The following is a 21,479-nucleotide window of genomic DNA, read 5'->3' on the forward strand; positions in this document are numbered from 1 at the left end:
ACTCCAGGGATCCATGCATGATGATGTTTTATTCCTGAATATTTGTGCCCTAAAGCTTTTCATCTCCCAAGGGGAAATACTTCTGGTATTACCAAATAGGTCAACCAAAATAGAAACATGACTATGCTTGAAAAACACATCAGCTTCAAACTGAAAAAAGTCTATACCTAGACATCATACCACTGCATTGGTTTAAAGCAATTCATTTTTATGAATTTTTCTTTAAGTAATTCTGGTCTCATTTCCTTCTCTCTTTCCCTCTCTCTCTCTCTCTCTCTCTTTCTTCTTCCTTTTCTTCTTCTTCCTCTTTTCCTCTCCCCATATATATTATATATACATATGTGTGTATGTGTATATTTATGTATATACATGAATGAATACCCATACATATGTGTGTACATTGCCTTTAAATCTTACATATATATATACGCATACATACATACATACATACATATGGTCTTCTAGGGCTCACTTATATCAACCAACATTAGTAAGGATCATCCATGTTGTTGCATATAGCCATTGTACTGCATATAATATTCTACTGTATGAATATACCACAACTTACTTGTCTGTTCATGGGTACTTGTCTGTTCTTAAGATGTTTCACCTTATAGATAGAGGAAAAAACAGGGGAGAAGAAATCTTACCTCACAGAATTGCTGTGAATTACATGAAACACTAAGTCCAGTATTTTGCACAAAGATTTAAGACCCTGGCCAACTCTTCTTCTAACTCTGGAAGGAGACAGAGATAAATACCAATGACCCACTGGTATAGTAACTCCTACACCAATATACAGAGTAATTTTCACTTTTGACTTCCTCTCTCTGCCATTGTCTAATCTAATGCTTCTCAAATGGGAGGGTTTTTGTACTTCCAGGGGATGTTTGGCCATGTGTAACTGGTAGAAACCAAGAATTCTGTGTAACACTCTACAATGCCCAGATGTCCCCCACAACAATGAACTGAGCAATTCTAAATGGCAATAGTGACAAAGTTGAGAAGCTCTCGTCTATTCCCCCTTGTGTTTATGATGGTGGTTCAAGCTACATCCTAAAGACAAGATAACCTTCCATTCTGTGCACTAAGTATAGGAGGGAGTACTTTGAAGAGGCTCTGTATTTGCAGATTGTAAGAGGATATTACGTATGGAGTGGATTTAAAGTATGTCTGTGAGAACCCAGAGAACATAAAGTTCTCCCACAAAAAGTCAAGGTTATTCGCCTTCCTCACTTTAACTATGACTCTTATTTGTTATTTTCATCCCACTTTGGACCTCAAATCTATTTGCTTCTTCCAGTGTTTCTATCCAGGACCATGTTCTGCCATTTAGTTTCCCAAACCAATGCCAGAAAGACTTTCCAAAACCCAGTGTTCATCAAGGCCCTGCCCTGCATACAGCAAACTGCTCCCTATGCCTTCACGTAAGCCCCACACCAAACCCAAACAGCTCTGCCTAGCACGCAGATCCAACATGACAGATCACTGTCTTCTAACTCACCTCAGGGCTCACCTCTCTTCTAAGGTCACATGCCCAAGCATCACCTAATGATCAGTTTGCACACAGCTCTGTTCATTTGTGCATGTTTTTCCTACTTAGAAAGGTCTTCCTTCCCTGTTTGTCCATAGTTAATTCCTACTTTTGCTGAAGGATACAGGCCCTTTGCTTAGCACAAAGGATTATAATAATTGTCTCACTGCCTATTTGTCACCCCACCAGAGAGTGAGCTCCTTGAGACTGGGGACTGAGACTTTTGTCCTTTCATTCCTAGAGCCTAACACATTCCCATCACCTACCTAAGAGCTATTTAATAATGCTGGATGAATGGATGATGGATGGCTGGATGGATGATGAATGGATGGGTGGGTGGATGGGTGGATGGATGAATGATGAATGGATGAATCTGCTCTCAGAGATAAAGTAAGTCTCTCATGAGATTATTACATTTACAGAAGAGCAAGGAGAATAGCATGTCACTTCAACTTAGCCACTTTTATTGAACAGTTAAGTAATCTCAGAGAAGTCTCCAAGGATCACAAGTGCATACTACAAGGGAGCCCATGCGTGAGGACAGAAATCATTTTGTGTCAAGAAAGAGACTAATGATGTGCCAAAGCAGCTCTTCTCAGCTTAATGGCAGCAGAAGACAAGAACCCATATGTTCCCTTCTCAGTGCCCAGGAGGCCTTCACTTGGACCATTAGGACACTGACATTTTCGATGAGTTCTTTGAAGCATAGGCAGGTGGCAGTTGGCAGTGCAGAAAGAACAAGAGTCTAGCTAAGTCACAATGAGCTTTGTGGAGGACAGTCCAGGTTTCTCTCTAGCTTGTGGATTTCTTTGCAGGAATTGGTGGGCTGAAGCCAGGTCAGTGGTCAGCAGGCTTGCTGGGAGCAGGCTTGCTGGGAGCAGGCTTGCTGGGAGCAGGTTTGCTGGCAGCAGGCTGGGGGGCTGCAGCTTCACAGGGGGTTGGACTGGTGGGTTTGGCCTCAGAGGGCTGGCAGGGAGTCTCCTGTGAGACCTCTGACTTGCAGGGGGTTGAGTCGGCGCAATCAGATTGGCTGGAGGTGGACTTTTTGCAGTCTTTCTTACAGGCATCAGAATCAGAGCAAGGCAGGCGGGAACAGACTGGGCGGTAGGAGTAGGAAGTGAAGCAGGTGGGGCGGCGGCGTAGGATGGAATAACAGGAGCGGTAGCAGGCAGGACGGTAAGAGATGGATGTCAGGTACGGCTGCCTGTAGGTGACGGGCCCTGAGCAGATGGGACGGCAGATTGGGCGGCAAATGGTGCGGTAGGAAACAGGACTGCAAGGCTCTTTGCAGGAACTGGATATGTAGAAAGTTCTAGGAGGGCAAGCTGGTTGGCAGATGGCAGAAGCAGATGACCCAGGGCGGCAGCAGAGAGGTTGGTAGGAAGTAGATGGACAGGAAACAGGTTCACCACAGACAGAACTACAGCGCTTGACTACATAGCAGGAAGGTTGACATGGATTGGGCACACAGACAGATGGTGGACAAGGGCTGGGCTCAGAGCAGACAGGTTGGCAGATACTGGAGACACAGCAGGGAGACTCTTGGCTAGAGTCAGAGGGTTGCTCACAAGGGCTTGGAACACAGCAGACAGGACGGAGACAAACAGGCTCACAGACCAGAGCCATGCAGGTAGCTGGCTGACAAACACTGGTCTCTGAGCAAGGTGGCTCACAGGGACTGGAATCACAGCAGATGGGTTGGCAGCTATTGGCTGCAGAGTAGACAGACGGACAGCAACTAGGTGTCGGACACACTGGCTGACAACAAGCAGGCTCACAGACCACAGGCTCACAAACCACAGGCTCACAGACCATGGGCTCACAGATCATTGGTTGGCAGGAGCTAGGTACAGTGCAAACGGTTGAACAGCAGCTGGGCTCACAGATGACTGACTGGCAGCAACTGGGTTTGCAGAGGACAGACTGGCAGGATGTGGGCACACAGAGGACTGGCTGGCAGGGAGAGGTCTCACGGCACACAGGCTGGTAGCAACTGCTCGTGGAACAGGAAGGCTCACAAATGGTGGCCTCCAGGCACACGGGTTGAGCACAGCTGCTTGCAGAACAGGAAGGCTCACAAACGGTGGGCTCACAGCACACAGGTTGACAACAACTGCTTGCAGAACAAGAAGGCTGACAGCTTTGTGAACCACAGCCAGATGACCCACAGCTATCTTCACAAGTCACCAGCTGCCATGTCTGGCTTTGGCAGGAACTGGGCAAGTAGATGGGTCCTCCGCAGCTCACATCGGTGGAGCAGAGAGAGATGGCTGGCAGGGAGGGACATTTCCTAGAGCAGCAGCTGCCAGACATGGTGGAGGTGTCTCTGCTTCCTTGTGAGTGCTGAGAGGTAGCTGCCTGACTGTGATAACTCTCCAAGGCCCTCACTTTTATACCCCTTCACTGGTGCGTGCTGTTTTGGGCCTCTGCATCTTTTCCTTGTTACTGTTTGGGCCAATTTGCAGAGAAACATCTTATTATATCAATGTTTGTTGATCTAGATGTTATTTATCTACCCATAAAGAACATGCTTATTTATTGACTTGCTAAATTTGGACTCAAAGCTACAAGTAGTCTTGAAATAAGCATCCTCACCTGCACACTGGATGATCTCTATTTCCTAGCATCATGAACAGGGAAAGAAGACAAAAATTTACAATACCCACCTTCTTCTCTTCCATCATAAGCACTGGGTTGGACACGGAGGATATCCCCATGAATCAGATCCACTCACCAGCTCTCATGGATCTCACTCTATAGTGGGCAGACAAACATGTAAACAAACTTGCTGCCCCACAGTGATAAGCTCCACAAAGACACACAGAGAGGAGTAGAGAGAAGTGGTAATGAATTTGGTCAGGGAGGGGACATGTAGGCTTCATTTTCAACCTTCCAGTAATGATCTGATATAAAACCATCAGCAGTCCCATAGGCAGAGATTATTCTCCACATTACAGATGGAGAATTGGGACCAAAGGATCAGTATGCTGAAGATCATACATAGCCCACCCCCAACGTAGAGCTGCTCTCCTGTCTCCTCAGGAACCTGTGTGGACTGACCTTTCTTTAGAGACTTCATCAAAGTCGCATGTCATGGGCTTAGCCCATGATGCTGCTTTCCATCCTGCTTCATGAGCAGCCCTACCCTGGACCATTAGCTTCACCTGTCCCCAGAAAGCTCTAGATCCAGTCACTTTGTTTCTCCTCCTTCCTTCCTTCTACCCAGGCCCACCCCCAGCATTCAGTAGACCTCCAGGGTCCTCCTTGCCTTTGGAGATTTTGACAGCTTCTAAAAGAAAGATGCCTCCAAGATGGAAGGACAGATAAGGTGAGAAATAAACCCTGGGTTTTCAAACACAAAAATTTGATGTTCTTGCTCAAGATAGGGCTTATCTTGTCTCTACTATGTGTTTTCATCATCAGTGCAAAAGACAGGCTGTCCCTTGGAAAGACTGAGTCATTGTGCCATCCATTCATCCCTCCCTTCTTCCATTAATGAAGTGCAACCATTCACCATTCAACTTAGCCAACACTGGGTTCTGTGTGCAAGATACAAAAAGAATGTGCTGTAATTTCAGCCACAAGGAGCACAAGTTTAGAAAAGAGATTTACATATCCATATGCAATTGTGGTACGTCATTACACATGCTGTATCAGAGGGATGCATGGGTGCTTTAGGGGCACCAGGAGAGAAACTAACAGTGGTGGAGAAGTTAGGAAAACTTCTCCACCACTTCTCAAGTACTATGATGACTGAGTTGAATCCTCAAGGGAAAAGGATGGAAGAGTGGTAAGGACAGGAAAAGGACAAGCTGTGGAAACCAAGGACACAAGAGCAGGATACACTTGGGAGGAGCAAATAGTTCAACACAGCCAGGATGAAATGCCTTGTGGAACATGAGTAAGAAGTTGGATTTTAAAGTGGCACCTAGAGGCTTAAGCAGGGAAGGAATTTGATCAGGTTTGCTCTTTGGAAAGATTTCCCTGGCTATGGAGAAGGGAAGAAGGAGGCGAATCTCCAGGCAGGGAAACCATCAAGGGATTGGAGCAATTATCCCAAAGCTTCATTGTGACAACTGGAACCTGGTAGTGCTTTTGAGTTAAGGAAATATGAGAGCTTTTAAAAAAGTAAAAGTCTTCAAATCTTAGTGTTGAAAAAAGATGGCACCCAAGCAGTGGGAGAAAGAACTTTTGGACAGCTATGCAGAGAGTAAGGCAGAGCTTGACAGCTCCCTGCCATTTCTGACACCTTTCCTCTCCATCTACTTCTCTTCCTCAACTAAACCTGGGATGGAATTCCAGATGGAGATGGATCTTCCCTCACCAAATCCCTCATAAACTCTCTGTTGAGAAACCAACAAAGCATTTCTGGAGAGTCGTTTCCTCAAAGAATTCTTCCCTGCTGAATGAAATATCAGCTCTTCTAACTTTGTAAGCCATTTCTATTTGATTCTTCTTTGTAGCTCTTGTCACTATCACTCCTTAACATCATACAGGAACCATAAAGGCAAGGACTTTGTCCATTCACTGATCTTCAGCCAGCACCCAGAGCAGTGTTTGATACATAGGAGGAGCACAATTAATATTTATTGAATGAACAAATGAGAACCTCTGTGGATAACTAAGGGCAACCGTTGTTGGTAGTTCCAAGAAATCACTACCTCTACTCATGCATCTGGGCAACACGACCATGAGCAATAGGATAATGGCTGCTCTGAATCACAACTACTCAATGAAGACCTCTTAGCAGGTTTGTCCCACTAACAATGCGCCTGTCTAGCTGTGGGTTTGTTCTGAGGATTAAAAAGTCAATTCCTAGGAAGCCAATTCCAATCAGTGCAAAAATCACTTAAAATAATAGAGTCTGAAACTAAACCAGGGCAGAGTCAAGTCTCACATTTTCTCCAAAAGCACATTATACTAACACCAATGGATATTTAAATAAAACCAAAAATTAAAAGCACTGTGAGCACAATTTGGTACTTTCTTACATAGTTAAACATTCATTTACCATTCACCTAGCAATCCAACTAACTTCCAGTTATTTACCCAAAATAAAGAAAATGTGTGTTCGCTTGTACATGACTGTTCACAGAAGCTTTATTCATAATAGTCAAAAACTTGAAACAACCCAAATATCCATCAATGGGTGAAACCATTTTAATGTAGTTTAACCATACAATGGAATACTTCTCAACAAAAAGGAATAAACTATTGATGCTACGACAACATGAATAAATATGGAAATGTCACATTAAGTAAAAAAAAGTGTTCACATTGTATGATTTCTTTTTTAGGAAAAAATAAAGAAATAGTAATGCTTCTAGTGACATAAAAAGTAGACTGATAATTGGTAGGGGCTGGGGTTAGGGAATTAATGCAAAAGGGAAGTGGAGAATTTGGGAGAATGATAGAAAGTTCCATGCATTGAGTGCAGTGGTGGTAACATAAGTTATAGTAAAAACAATTGTCAGATCTCATCAAATTGTACAATTTATTATATATAAATTATAGCTCAATAAAATTGATTTATAAAAAATAAAAGAGAAAAAAATTTAAATGCAAAAAAGTAAAAGTAGAATAATCTCAAATTCATTTGTAAATATGCTTGCAAAAGATTCTGGAAAGAGCCAGGCACCAACGGCTCACATGTGTAATCTTAGCTACTTGGGCGGTTGAGATTGGGAGGATCTCAGTTAGAGACTAGCCTGGGCAAATAGCTTGAAAGACCCTGCCTCTAAAATAACCAGACTGGAGATGTGGCTCAAGCAGTAGAGCACCTGCTTCGCAAGGTTGAAACCCTGAATTCAAATCCCAGTCTCACCCAAAAAAAGAAGTCTCTGGAAAGATATATATCAGTAATAAACACTGAGCATTCAAGAGTCTGTAGTTTCTTCTTCATAGTCTTCTATATTTTCATATTTTTAGGAATCATTGATATGCTTATATTAGAAAAAAAATATTTTTGCTTATCTGTTTGCCAAATGAACATTTGCTTTGTAGGAGTAAAAGTAAATGGTGGTCTCCCAGGGCAAGAGCATAATTACTTTTATTCACTTGTGCCTGAAGCCACTTTCAGCAAGAGAAGGAATCAACTACCTTTTGAATTCTAACTTCCCAGCTGGGTCACACACCTGGGTCAGGCCCTGCCTAACAGATGTGTACTCACTGCCTTCCCCCAAGCAGAACATAAGGCTGGAGGAAGTAACTGGACTGGCCAGAACTGCCCTAAAACCTGTGCATTGACACAGCCTGGCCACAGGAATCCCTGCCATTCAGAACCAAGCTTGTTTAACCAAAGCCTCCTCCCCTGACTGCCAGAAAGTTCTGACCAAGCCTGAAGCCTCTTGCAGAACTGTCCTATGAGAACTGTAGCACACAGAAAGTCAGACTCCTTGATCAAGATTAAATTTGGCCAGCCTCACCATTTGCCATGAGCTTTTAAAAAAAAAGTTAGGTCCTGGAGCACCCTATGGTGTAGAACCAATGAATACAGGACAAATGGTGAAACCCAGGGATTTGTATTCTTCAAAGTCTCCACAAGTGAATCTCACGCAGCTCACAGAAGCCTCCATTTAGTCTCAAACCTCAATGCAAAGAATTATCTGAGACTCTTGATTAAAAACACAGATCCCCAGGCTATATCCTTGCAGATTCTGGGAGGGGGCTAGAATCTCCAGTTTTAATTAAAGCCCCCCTGGTGATTCTGCTGCATTGCAAAAACAAACCCTGGTGTGGATGCCAGAGTACATTTTCCTAACCTAGTCCCAAGGGAAGAGTGAAGGAAGAGGCAGGAGGACTGATTAGGGTATGCCAGCACGCTCGAATTTATTAAGAGGTTTATTAACAAAGTTTCAAAAGCAGCAGAAAGCTGGGGAGGAGGTCAGTCGCAAAGACACTTGAATAACAGGATGCCTTATGGTGACAAGGCATTTCACTTCATGCAAATAAAGCCATGGGGACTCACCCTTCGAACTTGGGGATCACTTCATTGCCCCCCCGACCCCAGCTTTAATTTCTCTCCAGGAAATGGGTGCCTGCTTGTTCTCAGTGCCTTGAAACACCAGGGCAGGCGATGGAAAACAAGCCTTCCTCTCCAAATAACATGAGAGGTAGGACACTGTCTTGGGGGGTGGAGGAAGTTCTGGAAATCTGAGGGTCTCCAACTGAAACAGGGAGAGGCTTCCCCTACAGAGCCTCGGCCGTCCAAAGAGAGGTCTTCATTTGGTGTCGCATACCGGTGCGGGCTGGCAGCACACAGGGCCGCAGCACCCGTTGTTGCCGCAGCACCCGTTGTTGCCACAACAGGGGCCACAGCAGCCGCCTCCACAGCAGCCCCCGGATCCCCCGGCGCCCCCGCAGCCCTGGCAGCCCCCGCAGCAGCCTCCTCCTCCTCCACAATCAGTGGTGTTACTGCAGCAGGCACAGCAGGCAGCACAGCAGCCGCAGCAGCCACAGCAGCCATTGGGCTGGCAGCAGCCATTGGGCTGGCAGCAGCAATCCTCACTGCAGCAGCCTTGGTCCTGGGCGCAGCAGTTGAAGCAGTCCCCCATGGTCCCAGCCGGTCAGGTCGCAGGTCAGTAACGCGGCCGAAGTTCCCCCAAGTCTGACGGTAGCCGGCAGGACAGCAGCTTTTATATCCCCTTACCCAGGGGTGTTGGCACAAGACACAGGATGTTTGCTTTGTTATTATTTATGCCAGTTTCCATAAGAACGTCTCATTAACTGGCTGTTTATTTTTCAGCCCTGAGTACCTCAACTCATAAAAAGCCCCACTCGGCCCAACTGCTATTTGTCCAGAGGGTAAAAATACATCTGGGAAAAGACCTGTCATTAGGTTGAAGAGAGGAAGGGGAAGCTGGCCACAGACTCTGTTCTGGAATGGGAGCTCTTCTTCCACATTTTCTCTGATGGCAAGAGAAGATTTCTCCACTTGGCAGTGGACGCCTTCTTCATGATTGCAAGTCCTAGGAAACTAGAACAGCAAAAGCTGGGTGCCAGTGTTCCACCTACCAGGGCAGAGACTGTGGCACTCTCCCAGGTGGAAATGGCACCCTGTACCCAGCCATGTGAACAAGGCAAATATTTATGTCTGTGTGTGGTATGTGCAGTGTGCTGCACATTTGTTTGGGCTTGGCAGGTGAGCATCAATCACGAGTAATAACTGACTTGTGAAATGGAGAAAGACTCATCATAAAACTGCCAAAGGTTGGGGAGCCACATTCTCTCTCTCGGCTGCATGGTGAACAGAAAACTCACACTTCTCTCTAAGTGGGCAGGAAGAATAGTGGTCAGTATCTACTACTTCCACCCCCAGGCTGTTGTCTGATGGAAGAAGGAGATGAGGGAGGAAGAAAGGGGGAGAGAGGGAGGGAAGGAAATGATCTCTGAACATGCAAAACATTGAATTAAAATGGGAATGGTGTATATTTTTTAAGAGCTCCAGAATGTCATCTCAATTAATAAAATGCCTTTGGAAAGAGACTAAAGAAGATTAAGGTCCATATGTAAATTCTGAGAAAAGTCAAAATTTCTGTCTGCATTTTGAGCCTTTGTACCTTGTTATCCTCTTAGAATGTTAACAGGCTCAGCCCTCTTGAATACAACACCCAATAGTGGTGAAGGTGGGGGAATGGAAGGTGAGATGTGGATGGAAATCTAGATCCAAGGACATGCCGCTCCTCTTGTGTCCCCTTTCCTTGTGAGATGGGATAAAAAGATTGAGGAAATGGGCAAGTGAATGACCAATGGGTTACTTGGATCCAGTAAAACAACCAGCACTTACTTGCAGATGTGGAATTTTTAGAGAACATTGGGAAGAACTCCTGAATGATCATCTGGGCCAAAGTTTCTAAACCTAATTTTACATCAGAATTGCTATAAGCGGTGGCTTTTGAAAAAATACAAATTTTTCTGAATAAGTCCCTTGTTAAACCAGAATATGTGCTCATGAGCACTCTGGGAGCTGCATAGTTTAAAGTTTAAAGTTTCTAAGGACCATCAAATTGACCATCCCCCCACCAAGCAGTTGTAGTTTACCAATGACGATACGAAGGCCCAGAGAGGACATATTAGACCATAACCAAATGTTCTCTTTGCTGATCCAGTGTTCCTTACACAATATCATGTCCGCAGATGGGCACCTCTGGAGGGTACAATGCAGATATGTCCACAAAAGAGACATCTTTTTCTCGATAGGGAATGCAATCATAGGGTGCTACGGTTTGGACAAGGTTTGTGTGTGTCTCCCAAGGGCTCAGGGGTTGGGAGCTTGGTCTTCAGTGTGGTGTCACCAAACACATTGGATTTGCATCTTAGCAAGTATAAAACCAGGAAACACAGACAGGTGGTAAAAAGAGTGAAGAAAGGTTTATTACATGTGGCAGGTAAGGAGAGCACTGGGGTTATTTCTATAGCAATGATCTTCCCCAAGGAAAGGAAGCATGGGGATTTTATTCAGGGAGCCTATACATATTCATGCAGGAAAGCACATTAGTGGTGGCACATTCCTAAGCATGCTCAGTTCAAGGTGTGCATTTCTGAGTATGCTCAGTTTAAGGTCATAGCTCAAGAAGGAAAGATGACAGATACATTCCTGGGGATAAAAAGCTGAAAATCAGAGTATCATGCTCAATAAGAGAAGATGCCAGCCAGGACATGTCTGAGCGTGCTCAGTTCAGGTCATAGAGCACATGTTTGAAAGGAAAAGATGGTGGATATTACGGTTTCTGGGGGTGCTCAGTTCAATATTATAATGAGCAGAGTTTACTCAAGGTCACCTAAAAGAATAAGTCATCGTGGCTCAGTGACTTTGGCTGGTTCTCTAACAGTTTCCCCTGAAAAGTCTTAGCTGAAAAGATAACTCAGAAGGTGCAGGAGTTCACTCCTAAAAGTGCCTGCCTTCCTTAGAGACTAACAATGGGACCTTTAAGAAGTGAGGTCTCATGAGAGGTCCTCATGAGAGTCATGGGGCACTGCCCTCAGAAGGAAACGCTAGTCTCCTGGAGGATTCTGTCCAGAGCTAGTTCTTATCAAAAGCCTAAGCCTGAAATATGAATTGCCCTCTGACTTCCTTCTGGCAATGGAATCTCCCCTCTCACAAGTCCTCCTGTCATTTCTGATGCTGTTCCACCTGGAGGCCTTCACCATTGCTGAGCTGACTCTGGCATCATGCCCTTGAACTTGAGCTAAGTAAACATCTCTTTATATGGTTACCCAGTTTCAGATATTTTATTCTAACAACAATAAACTAATACACAGGATAAAAGATAAGAAAAAGGATGCAAGGAACAGTCTTCTTCATCTTCCTATCCCATAATTCAGTGCTCGTTCCTCTCACCTCCCCCCCCTCTGATCCCAGAATTATTTGGCCCCTCTGTGCTCCTACTTCCTTATCTATAAACTGGAAGTTATGATAATAATAGTACCAATATCATAGAGCTGTTGTGATTAAGTGAGTGGACATATATACATACAGAATACATAGAACAATGATTGGCCGCGTGTAGTTTGATAAACATTAGCTGTTATAAATACACAAGAAAATACATACCTATAGTTATATTTTTGTTCATTACTGAATGGTAGCAAGTATATATAACTGATTTTTCCCAGAAAAAGGATTTTTAAAATGCAAATAGAAAAACAGATGGGGATCTCCAGCCTGGAACAAATAATAGCTACTCTGCACCACAGAACAGGAGAGAAGGTGAATCTCAACAGTCAACATGGGACACCCCCCTCCCTCTGCTGCAGCATCCTAGGGGCAGGGTCCCACTTCTCTGTGACTGGGGTCATTCAGCCTCTGTACTCCAGCCTCCCATACCTATGAAGACTGTCTTGAGAAGAGAATGGAACAGAAAAGGGGGAAGTGATGAGGATGTACACGTGGTACAGGTAGCATCTGCAGTGACAGATGTCTAAGAATGAAGCATTGAACAAAAAACCAGCACAAATGTTCAGAGGTAATTTGTGATCAGAGGAAAGACAGAACCAGACCTTGGATGGGGGCACTGGAGGTGGGGAGTTGGAGTGGTAGCAGTGATCAGGATGGCTGCTTGTTTTTAGTGTCTTTTTGAGAAAGAGAGAAACAGGTCTGGAGGGGAAGCCAGTAGGATTGAGTGAGCAAACTCTGCCCACTTTAGGTGTTCACAAGGAACCTGAGCCCCTGAACCTCACCTGGACAAAAGGGGATTCAACATCTCTATCACTGCAACAGCTTTTACTCAGCTCCCAGGTGAAGGCAAAATGGGCTGGGGCCTCTGCGAGGAGAGGTAAGGGACTCAACCCCCTCCTGCCTTCTTGTACCCCAAAAGGGGGCTATCTGCCTAAGGCAGGAACTAGGAAAAGAATAAAAGTGGAGTGAGCTCACCTAGTAACAGACACAGGTTGGCCGGGGCCATAGGACCAAGTATCCCTCCATTGGTCACAGCTGCTGCTGCCAGTTCAGAGGAATGGGCCTGTCAGAATGAGATGGGCCTCCAGCTCCTTGTCCCAGCCCAATTTTTTTTTTTGAGGTAGGGTCTTGCTAACTTTTGCCTGAGCTGGTTTCTGGCTGAGATCCTCCTATCTCCAGCTCCCAAGTAGCTGGGATCACAGGTATGCATGCCCATGGCTGTCCTCTTAAGCCCCTTTTAAGCCAAGGGAGCCTTGGTCCTTTATGGGATGCCAAAGAGGAGAATGGAGGAATAGAGAAGGCTTCAAACCAAGACCCCAAAGAATAATGTCCCTAAGCTAAGGGAATGGATATACATCAAACACAGAATGCGGGAAGGCAAGTATGCAAGAGGGGTCATGATAACAGACCTAGAAGGCCCTGGGCTGCTGGTTGTTCTGTGGGGCAGTGGACAGGAGGAAGGTGGGACACAGTAGGTAGTGGGCCAGGAGGCAGTGGTGACATGTGGGCCTGGGAGAAGGGGTAGAACAGGGAAAACAATGCAAATTGTCCAGTCCCACAAGGAACCTGCTTCTGCAGTGAGACAGCAAATACAGGCCAGTTGCCACTGCCTGTATTTCCAGGCAGCACCTAGTATTTGTTTCTCTTTGGCGAGCCCAGAATTCTGTTAGGTGTTGGCCTTTCAGCAGGTTTCTTGTCATCCCCACCTGAAGTCCTTTTCCTCTCAGGTGACCAAGGGCTGACTGGACCTGGAACTTGACTCATTCATCTTTTCTTTTCACCTACCTGGTTGGTGGAAGCACCCGCTGGGAGAAGCAAGCTGGGCCCTCAGGCTGCAGTGCTGGTGAGCATCAGCTGTACAGGGGACAGGCCCACACAGGTTGCAGAACATCAGAAGCCATTTTGACGTCACACCATGGCCAGAAAGAACTGAGCTGTGCATTTCAGTAGAGAACTATACACACTGCTATTAATGCTGGTCCCCAACCCCCATCCCTTATTCATATCAGTGCATAAAGTTCTTCATAGCATTGAATTGTACTAGTAATTTATATTTAACCAATTCTCCATTGAAGGGCTTTTAAGTTGCCCCTAATATGCCTAGTATTTCCTACTATAACCAAGGGGCAGTGAATAGCTGTCATTTTACACATATCTTCCCCATCATAAACTCTTAGAAGAGAACTTGCTGGATCGATGAGTTCTTGAATTTGTTATTTTCATAAATGTTGCCAAATCCCCCTTCATAAAGGTTGTATGAATTTACACTCCCTTCATCAATGCATGAGACTGTCTCTTCATACCTTACTATCGCAGTGTGTATCCAGGAACATGATCTTCCCAATCTGATAGGAGAAAGGATCTTGCAATTGCTATTCTTGCCCCTAGATGCACCAGGACCTGGGCCTCCTGGCCTCCCCAGGTTGTTGATGGTCCCCAACCACAAAACTGAGCAGGGGGCAGGGACTGTGCCATTATGCCTAACCAGACTCTTTGAGGGCCCCCACTTTATATCATGGACAACTCCTTCAAAGTCCCTGGTCACTCTGTCATCACTTGTCTGTTTCTATTCTTATGAACAAGTTAAGTCATATATATCATCTTCTTAAATTCTATTTATATTCTCTCTCCCCTATAAATTATCTTTTTTATCTCAACTGCCCATTTTTCTCTTGGGTTGTTGGTCCTTTTCTTTGATTGATGGGATTCCTTTAGTCAATAGAAAGTGAAAGAGCTGTCTATATTATAGGTTCTATTTTTCCCAGGATGCCATTTTCCTTTGATGCTGTGTTTAAATTATTATTCTCTCAGGTTGCCATTTATATTTAAAATTCACATTATGATTTTACATTACAAATTTCATATCTGCTTGCTGTGAAATTTCTGAAAATACAAAAAATAAATAAATAGAAGAAAATAAAAATCATCTATAATCCCACAACATATATACATAACATGCTAGCTTTTCTTCCAGTATTTCATTCTAAAGAACTACATGTAAATATTGATATAAATATAAATAGACATATAGACATATAAATAAATGTTAAGTACAAATTTCCAAGCCTATATTCTAAAGTATGTTAAAAATGCCTAAATTGTTTTTGTTCATTTATTCATATGTGCATACATTGTTTGGGTCATTTCTCCCTCCTGCCCCGCCCCCACCCTCTTCCCCCCTCCCCCCTCCCTTCCAGGCAGAACCTGTTCTGTGCTTTTCTCCAGTTCTGTAGAGTAGAAATAAGCAATAATAAGAAAGACATAGCATTTTTGCTAGTTGCGATAAGGACAGCTATACAGAGAGAGTCCTAGCATTGCTTTCATGTACAAATGTGTTACAACCCAGGTTGATTCATCTCAAACTGATCTTTACACTGGTTCCTGATCCCCTTCTCATGTTGACCTCTGTCACTTTAAGGTTTCTGTATTAATTCCTCTGGAGTGGGGACATCAAATGCTTTCATGTTTGGGGTTTTCTATCTAACCCCGTACCTCCTGTATATGTTCTCCCCTTGTCATGTGACTCAAGTCCAACAACATTGCTGTATTTGCCTTAGATCTAAAGACCGCATATGAGGGAGAACATACTATGTTTGGCTTTCCGAGCCTGGCTAACTTCGCTTAAGATGATGTTCTCCAGTTCCATCCATTTACTAGTGAATGATAAGATTTAATTCTTCTTCATAGCTGAGTAAAATTCCATTGTGTATAAATACCACGTTGTATATAAATACCATTCATCAGTAGTGGGGCATCTTGGTTGTTTCCATAACTTGGCTATTGTGAATAGCTCTGCAATAAACATGGGTGTGCAGGTGCCTTTGGAGTAACCTGTGTCGCATTCCTTTGGGTATATCCCCAGGAGTGGGATTGCTGTATGATATGGCAGATCTATGTTTAAATTTTTAAGAAGCCTCCAAATTTTTTTTCCAGAGTGGTTGCACCATCTTGCGTTCCCACCAGCAATGTATGAGAGTTCCTTTTCCACACATCCTCGCCAACACATATTGTTGGTGGTGTTTTTGATTATAAAAATGCCTAAATTTTTTTGGAGGCTTTAATATCTTTTTTCTACCCCATACAGAATTTATTATCATTTTGCTTTCTAGATTCAATGGAAGCAAACACATCAATAATATTTTCAAAAGCTACTTCTAGCAAAAGAATTAGGTCTTCCAAAATACCTAAAAACACACATATAGACACACACTTTTCTTTTGCCTCAGCCTTCAGTATGGTTTGGAGTGGCCTTGTGAGATCCTATATTTATTTATTTATTTATTATTGTTGTACTGGGGGTACATTGTGACATTTACAAAAGTTCTTACAATATATCATAGTTGAATTCAACCCCTCCATCATTCTCCTCTATTCCCCCACTCCCCATTCCTGGAATAGTTTCAACAGGTCACATTTTTCCATTTTCATACATGTGTACATATTTCCACCCTATTCACCCTCCTATAAACTCCCCCTTACCACTGGTACCAATTCCCAGACATGACCTGTTTTGCCTTCCTATTCTCCATTTTTGTAAAGAAAAATGACAGTTTTGTTTCTTTAAGATAGCTATCTATACAGGGTATTTCATTGTGACATTTCTATGTATATATTATTATAACCCAAGTTGAAAAACATCTAACTGTATTTTTCTCTAAATCTGCTTAAACCTATTTCAAACCCTCGTTGCAACTTATGGGAAAGAAAGAAAAGTCAGTTCTAGGTAAACTCAGAAATCACTCAGGACTTCTCCCCACCCTATCTTTTATCTGGATGTGATATCTGAGTTTTGTGGGACTTGGATAACATTCTGGTGTTAAAGTGGGTGGCTCTGTAGCAGGTTCACAATGGATACCTGCTGAAATGTACATTCTTCTTTCTTACTCTCAGCGCCACCATTTCCCAGGTGGAATCAGTGAAGCTGGTGGAGTTCTCCTTGCTCTCCAGCCCATGAATTTCACATCATCTCATCACCCCATCCAGGGGACCTGAAGGTCATGCCCCACCTACCATCCTCCCTCACCAAAGGCTACTTTGAATGTTCTAAACTAAACATTGACTTGTGCCATTCTCTCTGCATGTCTGCAGTAATAACTCGTCCCTGGGGATAGTGAAGGTGGAAAGTCTCCACGGTTGCCCAAGTCATGAGGAAAGAGCAACAGTTAAAGAAATTGTGGAAGAGAATCCTGTAAGGTCTTACATTGACACATATTTTCCCACAATTGAAATCATGTATGTAATTTCATTTGTACACTCAATATTATAATTATATTTAACCTGAGGAAATGCTCATGAGTATAGTAATTATTAAATATGAAAATTTGAGAATTTCTGTTTTCAACTTGATGTAAACCTTCCCCAGGCTGTTGGATATCTATGTTGGCTCCAGTTTTCCATTTAAAGGTGGAACACTTTTAATGAATTTCTTTAAATGTGGATTTTTACATATATTTCTTTTTATCTATCTAAAACACATTCCAAAAATGTAATTACTGACGTTCAGTAATTACAAGCTTAATAGTTTAAGCTATTAACAAACATTTAAATATCACTCTCCAGAAAATGTGTCCCCTTTTGTATCCATTTCAGAGCACCTTCACTGACACCAATTACATATTACTTTTGAAAATCCCTTTGTCAGTAGGGAGACTGGCCATGGTGGCTCGTTCCTGTAATCCCAGCACTTGGAGGCTGAGGTAGGAGGTGAGATCAGTCTGGTTACAAAGTGCGACTGTCTCAAAAAACTAATTTTAAAATAAAATATCTTTGTCAATCAATTAATCCAATCATAAAGTTTATCATAGTATTTATTGGTACTCATTTAATTATTGGTGTACTTATTATATAACTTACTATTATTTCTTCTTTCGGAAATTACCTACATCTGATTTTTTATTAAGCTATTCTTCTCTCTAAATTTATTTACAAGAACTTATTTTATGTGAAGTATATTAACTTTTCCATTGTGTGATTCACATTTGTCTCCAGGTATCATTACTTCCTTTAGATTGTGTCTATGGCATCTTTATGTACACAATTTTCATTTTATATGTACAAATCTCTTTTTTAACATTTTTATTAGAATGTAATAAGGGCTTCATTGTGACATTTGCATATATGCTTACAGTATACCTTGGTTAGGTTCATCACCACCATCTTTCTCCCTCATCCCCCTCCCTCCTACTTAAAATGATTTTGGCTGGTTTCAATATACTATCTTCATACGTGTATAGAACATACATCCACCACCTTCACTCTCCTTTACCCTCTGCACTCACCCTCCCCCTCCCAGTATCACCCTCCCCCTCGCAGTATCACCCTCCCCCTCCCAGTATCACCCTCCCCAACAAGACCCGTTTTACATTCCCGTCCTTCACTGTGCATGTGTATGTTCATCGTTCAGAAGTTTTTTGCCATGGTATTCACCTGTAAATACACCGCACTTTAATCAGTCTTATTGCTCTTCCTTCCCCTTTCCCTCCCATTCTGTATTGTTCAACAGCTTTTGGTCCATTTCATTGTGCCTTCGTCCTGCACAGATGCCACGTATTTTAATACTAGTCACTATCATTCTCTTTTCCTCTCTCTCCTCCCCTAGTCTTCTATTGGAAACCTGTTCTAGATATAGATATAGATAGATAAGATCTATAGAGAGAGATTATTTATATATATATATGATCATGCTTGCATTTGTGCATACATTTATCTTTTGGACTTATCTTCCACATATGAAAGAAAACATGGACCTTCGTCTTTCTGATCTTGGCTTTCAGTTTCATCCATTAACCTGCAAACAACATAATATTCTTCTTTATGGATGAATAATAACCAGCCATAGTGTGGTATATTTGTTTTCCTTGATCCATTCATCAGCTGTAGGTCATGGAGACTGTTCATGTAGCTTGGTTATTGTGAATAGTACTGCAATAAACATAGATGTGCAAATGTCTTTATTGTAACCTGAGATACATTCCTTCAGATACATGCCCAGGTATGGCATCATGCTGGAGCATATCATAGTTCTGATTTTAATTTTTTGAGAAGCTTCCATACTGTTTTTCATGGTGGTTGTACTCATTTGCATTCCCACTAACACTGTATGAGGGCTCCTTTTTCCCTGCACCCTCCCAACATTTGTTGTTAGTTGTGTTCTCCATGATAGCCATGGTTCCTGGAGTGAGGTGAAATCTTAACGTGGTTTTGATTTGCATAATGGCCAGGGATGTTGAGCATTTCTTCATGTATTTATTGGCCATTTGGACTTCTTCCTTTGAAAAAGTTCTGTTCAATTCATTTGCCCATTTCTTCATTGGGTCATTGATTATTTGGGAGTGTAGTTCTTTTGAGCTCCCTATAAATTCTGGTTATTAATCCCTTGTCAAAATTTTTCTCCCATTCTATGGGTTGTTTCTTCAGTCTGACGACTATGACTTTTGCTATACAGAAGACTTTTAGTTTCGTGTAGTCTTGTTTGTCAATCCTTCCTCTTAATTGCTGAGCTATTGGTGTTCTATTCAGAAAGTTATTGCCTATCCCTATATGTTCCAATGTCCTCTCTTTTCTTTCCTGTAGTAGTTTCAAAGTTTCAGGCTTTACATTAAGGTCTTTGATCCACTTTGAATTGATATTAGTACAGGGTGAAAGTCAGGAATCCACTCTTTCTACATGCAGATATCCAATTTCCCAGCACCATTTGTTAAAGAGACTGTCCTTTCTTCACCAGATGTTTTGAGCTCCTTTGTCAAAAATCAAATGGTATATTTGCATGGATTTATGTCTGGGTCTTTTGTTCCACTCATCTTTGTGTCTGTTTTTATTGCTATGACCCTGTAGTATAGTTTGCAGTCAGGTATTGTGATACCTCTAGCATAGCTCTTTTTGTTCACTATCACCTTGGATGTTCAAGGTTTTTTGTGCTTCCACATGAATTTTAGGACTGATTTTTTATCTTTGTGAGGAATGTCATTGGAATTTTGATGGAGATTCCATTGAACATGTAGATTTCTTTTAGTAGTATAGCCATTTTCACGGTCTTAATTCTGCTGACCCATGAGCATGGGAGGTCTTTCCATAGTCTGATGTCTTTTTCAATTTCTTTCTTCAGTGATTTATAGTTGTCATTGTAGAAGTCCTTCACTTCTTTTGTTCATTTATTCCTAGGTATTTTTTAGGCTATTGTAAATGGAATTGTTTTCCTAAATTCTTTCTCAGTTTGTTCATTGTTGGTATATAGAAAAGCTACTGATTTTTCTATATTGATTTTCTATCCTGATGCTTTACTAAAACTGTTTATGATGTCTAAGAGTTTTTTGGTGGCATTTTCAGGGTCTTTTAGGTATTAGATCATATCATCTGCAAACAGGGATAATTTGACTTCTTCCTTCCCTATTTGAATTCTTTTTATTTCTTCCTCCTGTCATACTGCTCTGGCCAGGAACACCAAAACTATGTTGAACAAGAATGGAGAGAGTGAACACCCTTGTCTCATTCCTGACATTAGAGGAAATGGTTTCAGTTTTTCCCCATTTAGTATGATGTTGGCTATAGGTTTGCCTTTATCATGTTGAGGTACATTCCTTCTATTCCTAATTTCTTCAGAGCTTTTATCATGAAAGGATGTTAAATTTTGCCAAAAGCTTTTTCTGCATCTATTGAGATGATCATGTGATGTTTATCTTTGCATCTTTTAATATGCTATATTTACTGATTTGTGTATTTTGAACCATCCCTGCATCCCTGGAATTAAACTAATTTGTTCATGGTGTATGATATTTTTGATGCGTTATTGAATTTGGTTTGCCAGTATTTCATTAAGAATTTTTGCATCTTTGTTCATTAAAGAGATTGACCTGTAATTCTTTTTTTGTCATGTCCCGGTCCAGTTTGGGATAAGCATAGCACAGGCATCATAGAATGAGTTTGGTAGTGTTCCTTTCCTTTCTATTTCATGAAGAGTGTTGGCACTAGTTCATCTTCAAAGGTCTGTTAGAAGTCAACAGTGAATCCATCAGGTCCTGGACTTTTCATTGTTGGAAGACTCTGTTACTGCTTCGATTTCATTACTTGTTATAGATCTATTTCAGTGGTTTTTATCCTCTTGGTTCAATTTTGGTTGGCCAAATAAATCTAGTAAAGTATTCATTTCTTCTAGATTTTACACTTTGAGTGTAGGTTTTCAAAGTATTTCCTAATGATCCTCTGGATTTCATTAGTATTTGTTGTTATCACTCCTTTTCCATCTCTAATTTTATTAATTTAGATCTTTTCCCTCATCCTTTGCAGCTGGTGGAGTAGCTCAAGTGGTAGAATACCTACCTAGCAAGCATGAAGCCCAGAGTTCAAACCCCAGTACCACCAAAAAAAAAAAAATTTCCTCCCTCCTCCTTCTAGTCAGATTGACTAGGGTTTATCAATCTTATTTATCTTTTTGAAGAACCAACTATTTGTTTTGTTGATTTGTTTGTATAATTTATTTTTCTTTTGGGTCTTTATCTCATTGATTTCATCTCTTATTTTTATTATTTTATTATTTCTTTCCTTTTGCTAATT

General features: G+C 42.1%; 2 protein-coding genes across 2 annotated transcripts; both read right to left on the minus strand.

The window, feature by feature from the left end:
• Positions 1–1,944: 1,944 nt before the first annotated feature.
• Positions 1,945–3,910, minus strand: Krtap16-1 (keratin associated protein 16-1). The gene has a single exon (XM_020155573.2). The coding sequence runs from the start codon at positions 3,845–3,847 to the stop codon at positions 2,372–2,374; it is 1,476 nt and encodes a 491-aa protein (XP_020011162.2). The 5' UTR covers positions 3,848–3,910; the 3' UTR covers positions 1,945–2,371.
• Positions 3,911–8,337: 4,427 nt separating this feature from the next.
• Krtap17-1 (keratin associated protein 17-1) lies at positions 8,338–9,216 on the minus strand. Its single transcript, XM_020155576.2, has one exon. The coding sequence runs from the start codon at positions 9,085–9,087 to the stop codon at positions 8,755–8,757; it is 333 nt and encodes a 110-aa protein (XP_020011165.1). The 5' UTR covers positions 9,088–9,216; the 3' UTR covers positions 8,338–8,754.
• Between the last annotated feature and the right edge of the window lie 12,263 nt (positions 9,217–21,479).

Source organism: Castor canadensis, chromosome 11 (genome assembly GCF_047511655.1).
Source record: "Castor canadensis chromosome 11, mCasCan1.hap1v2, whole genome shotgun sequence".
Taxonomy (NCBI): Eukaryota; Metazoa; Chordata; class Mammalia; order Rodentia; family Castoridae; genus Castor; species Castor canadensis.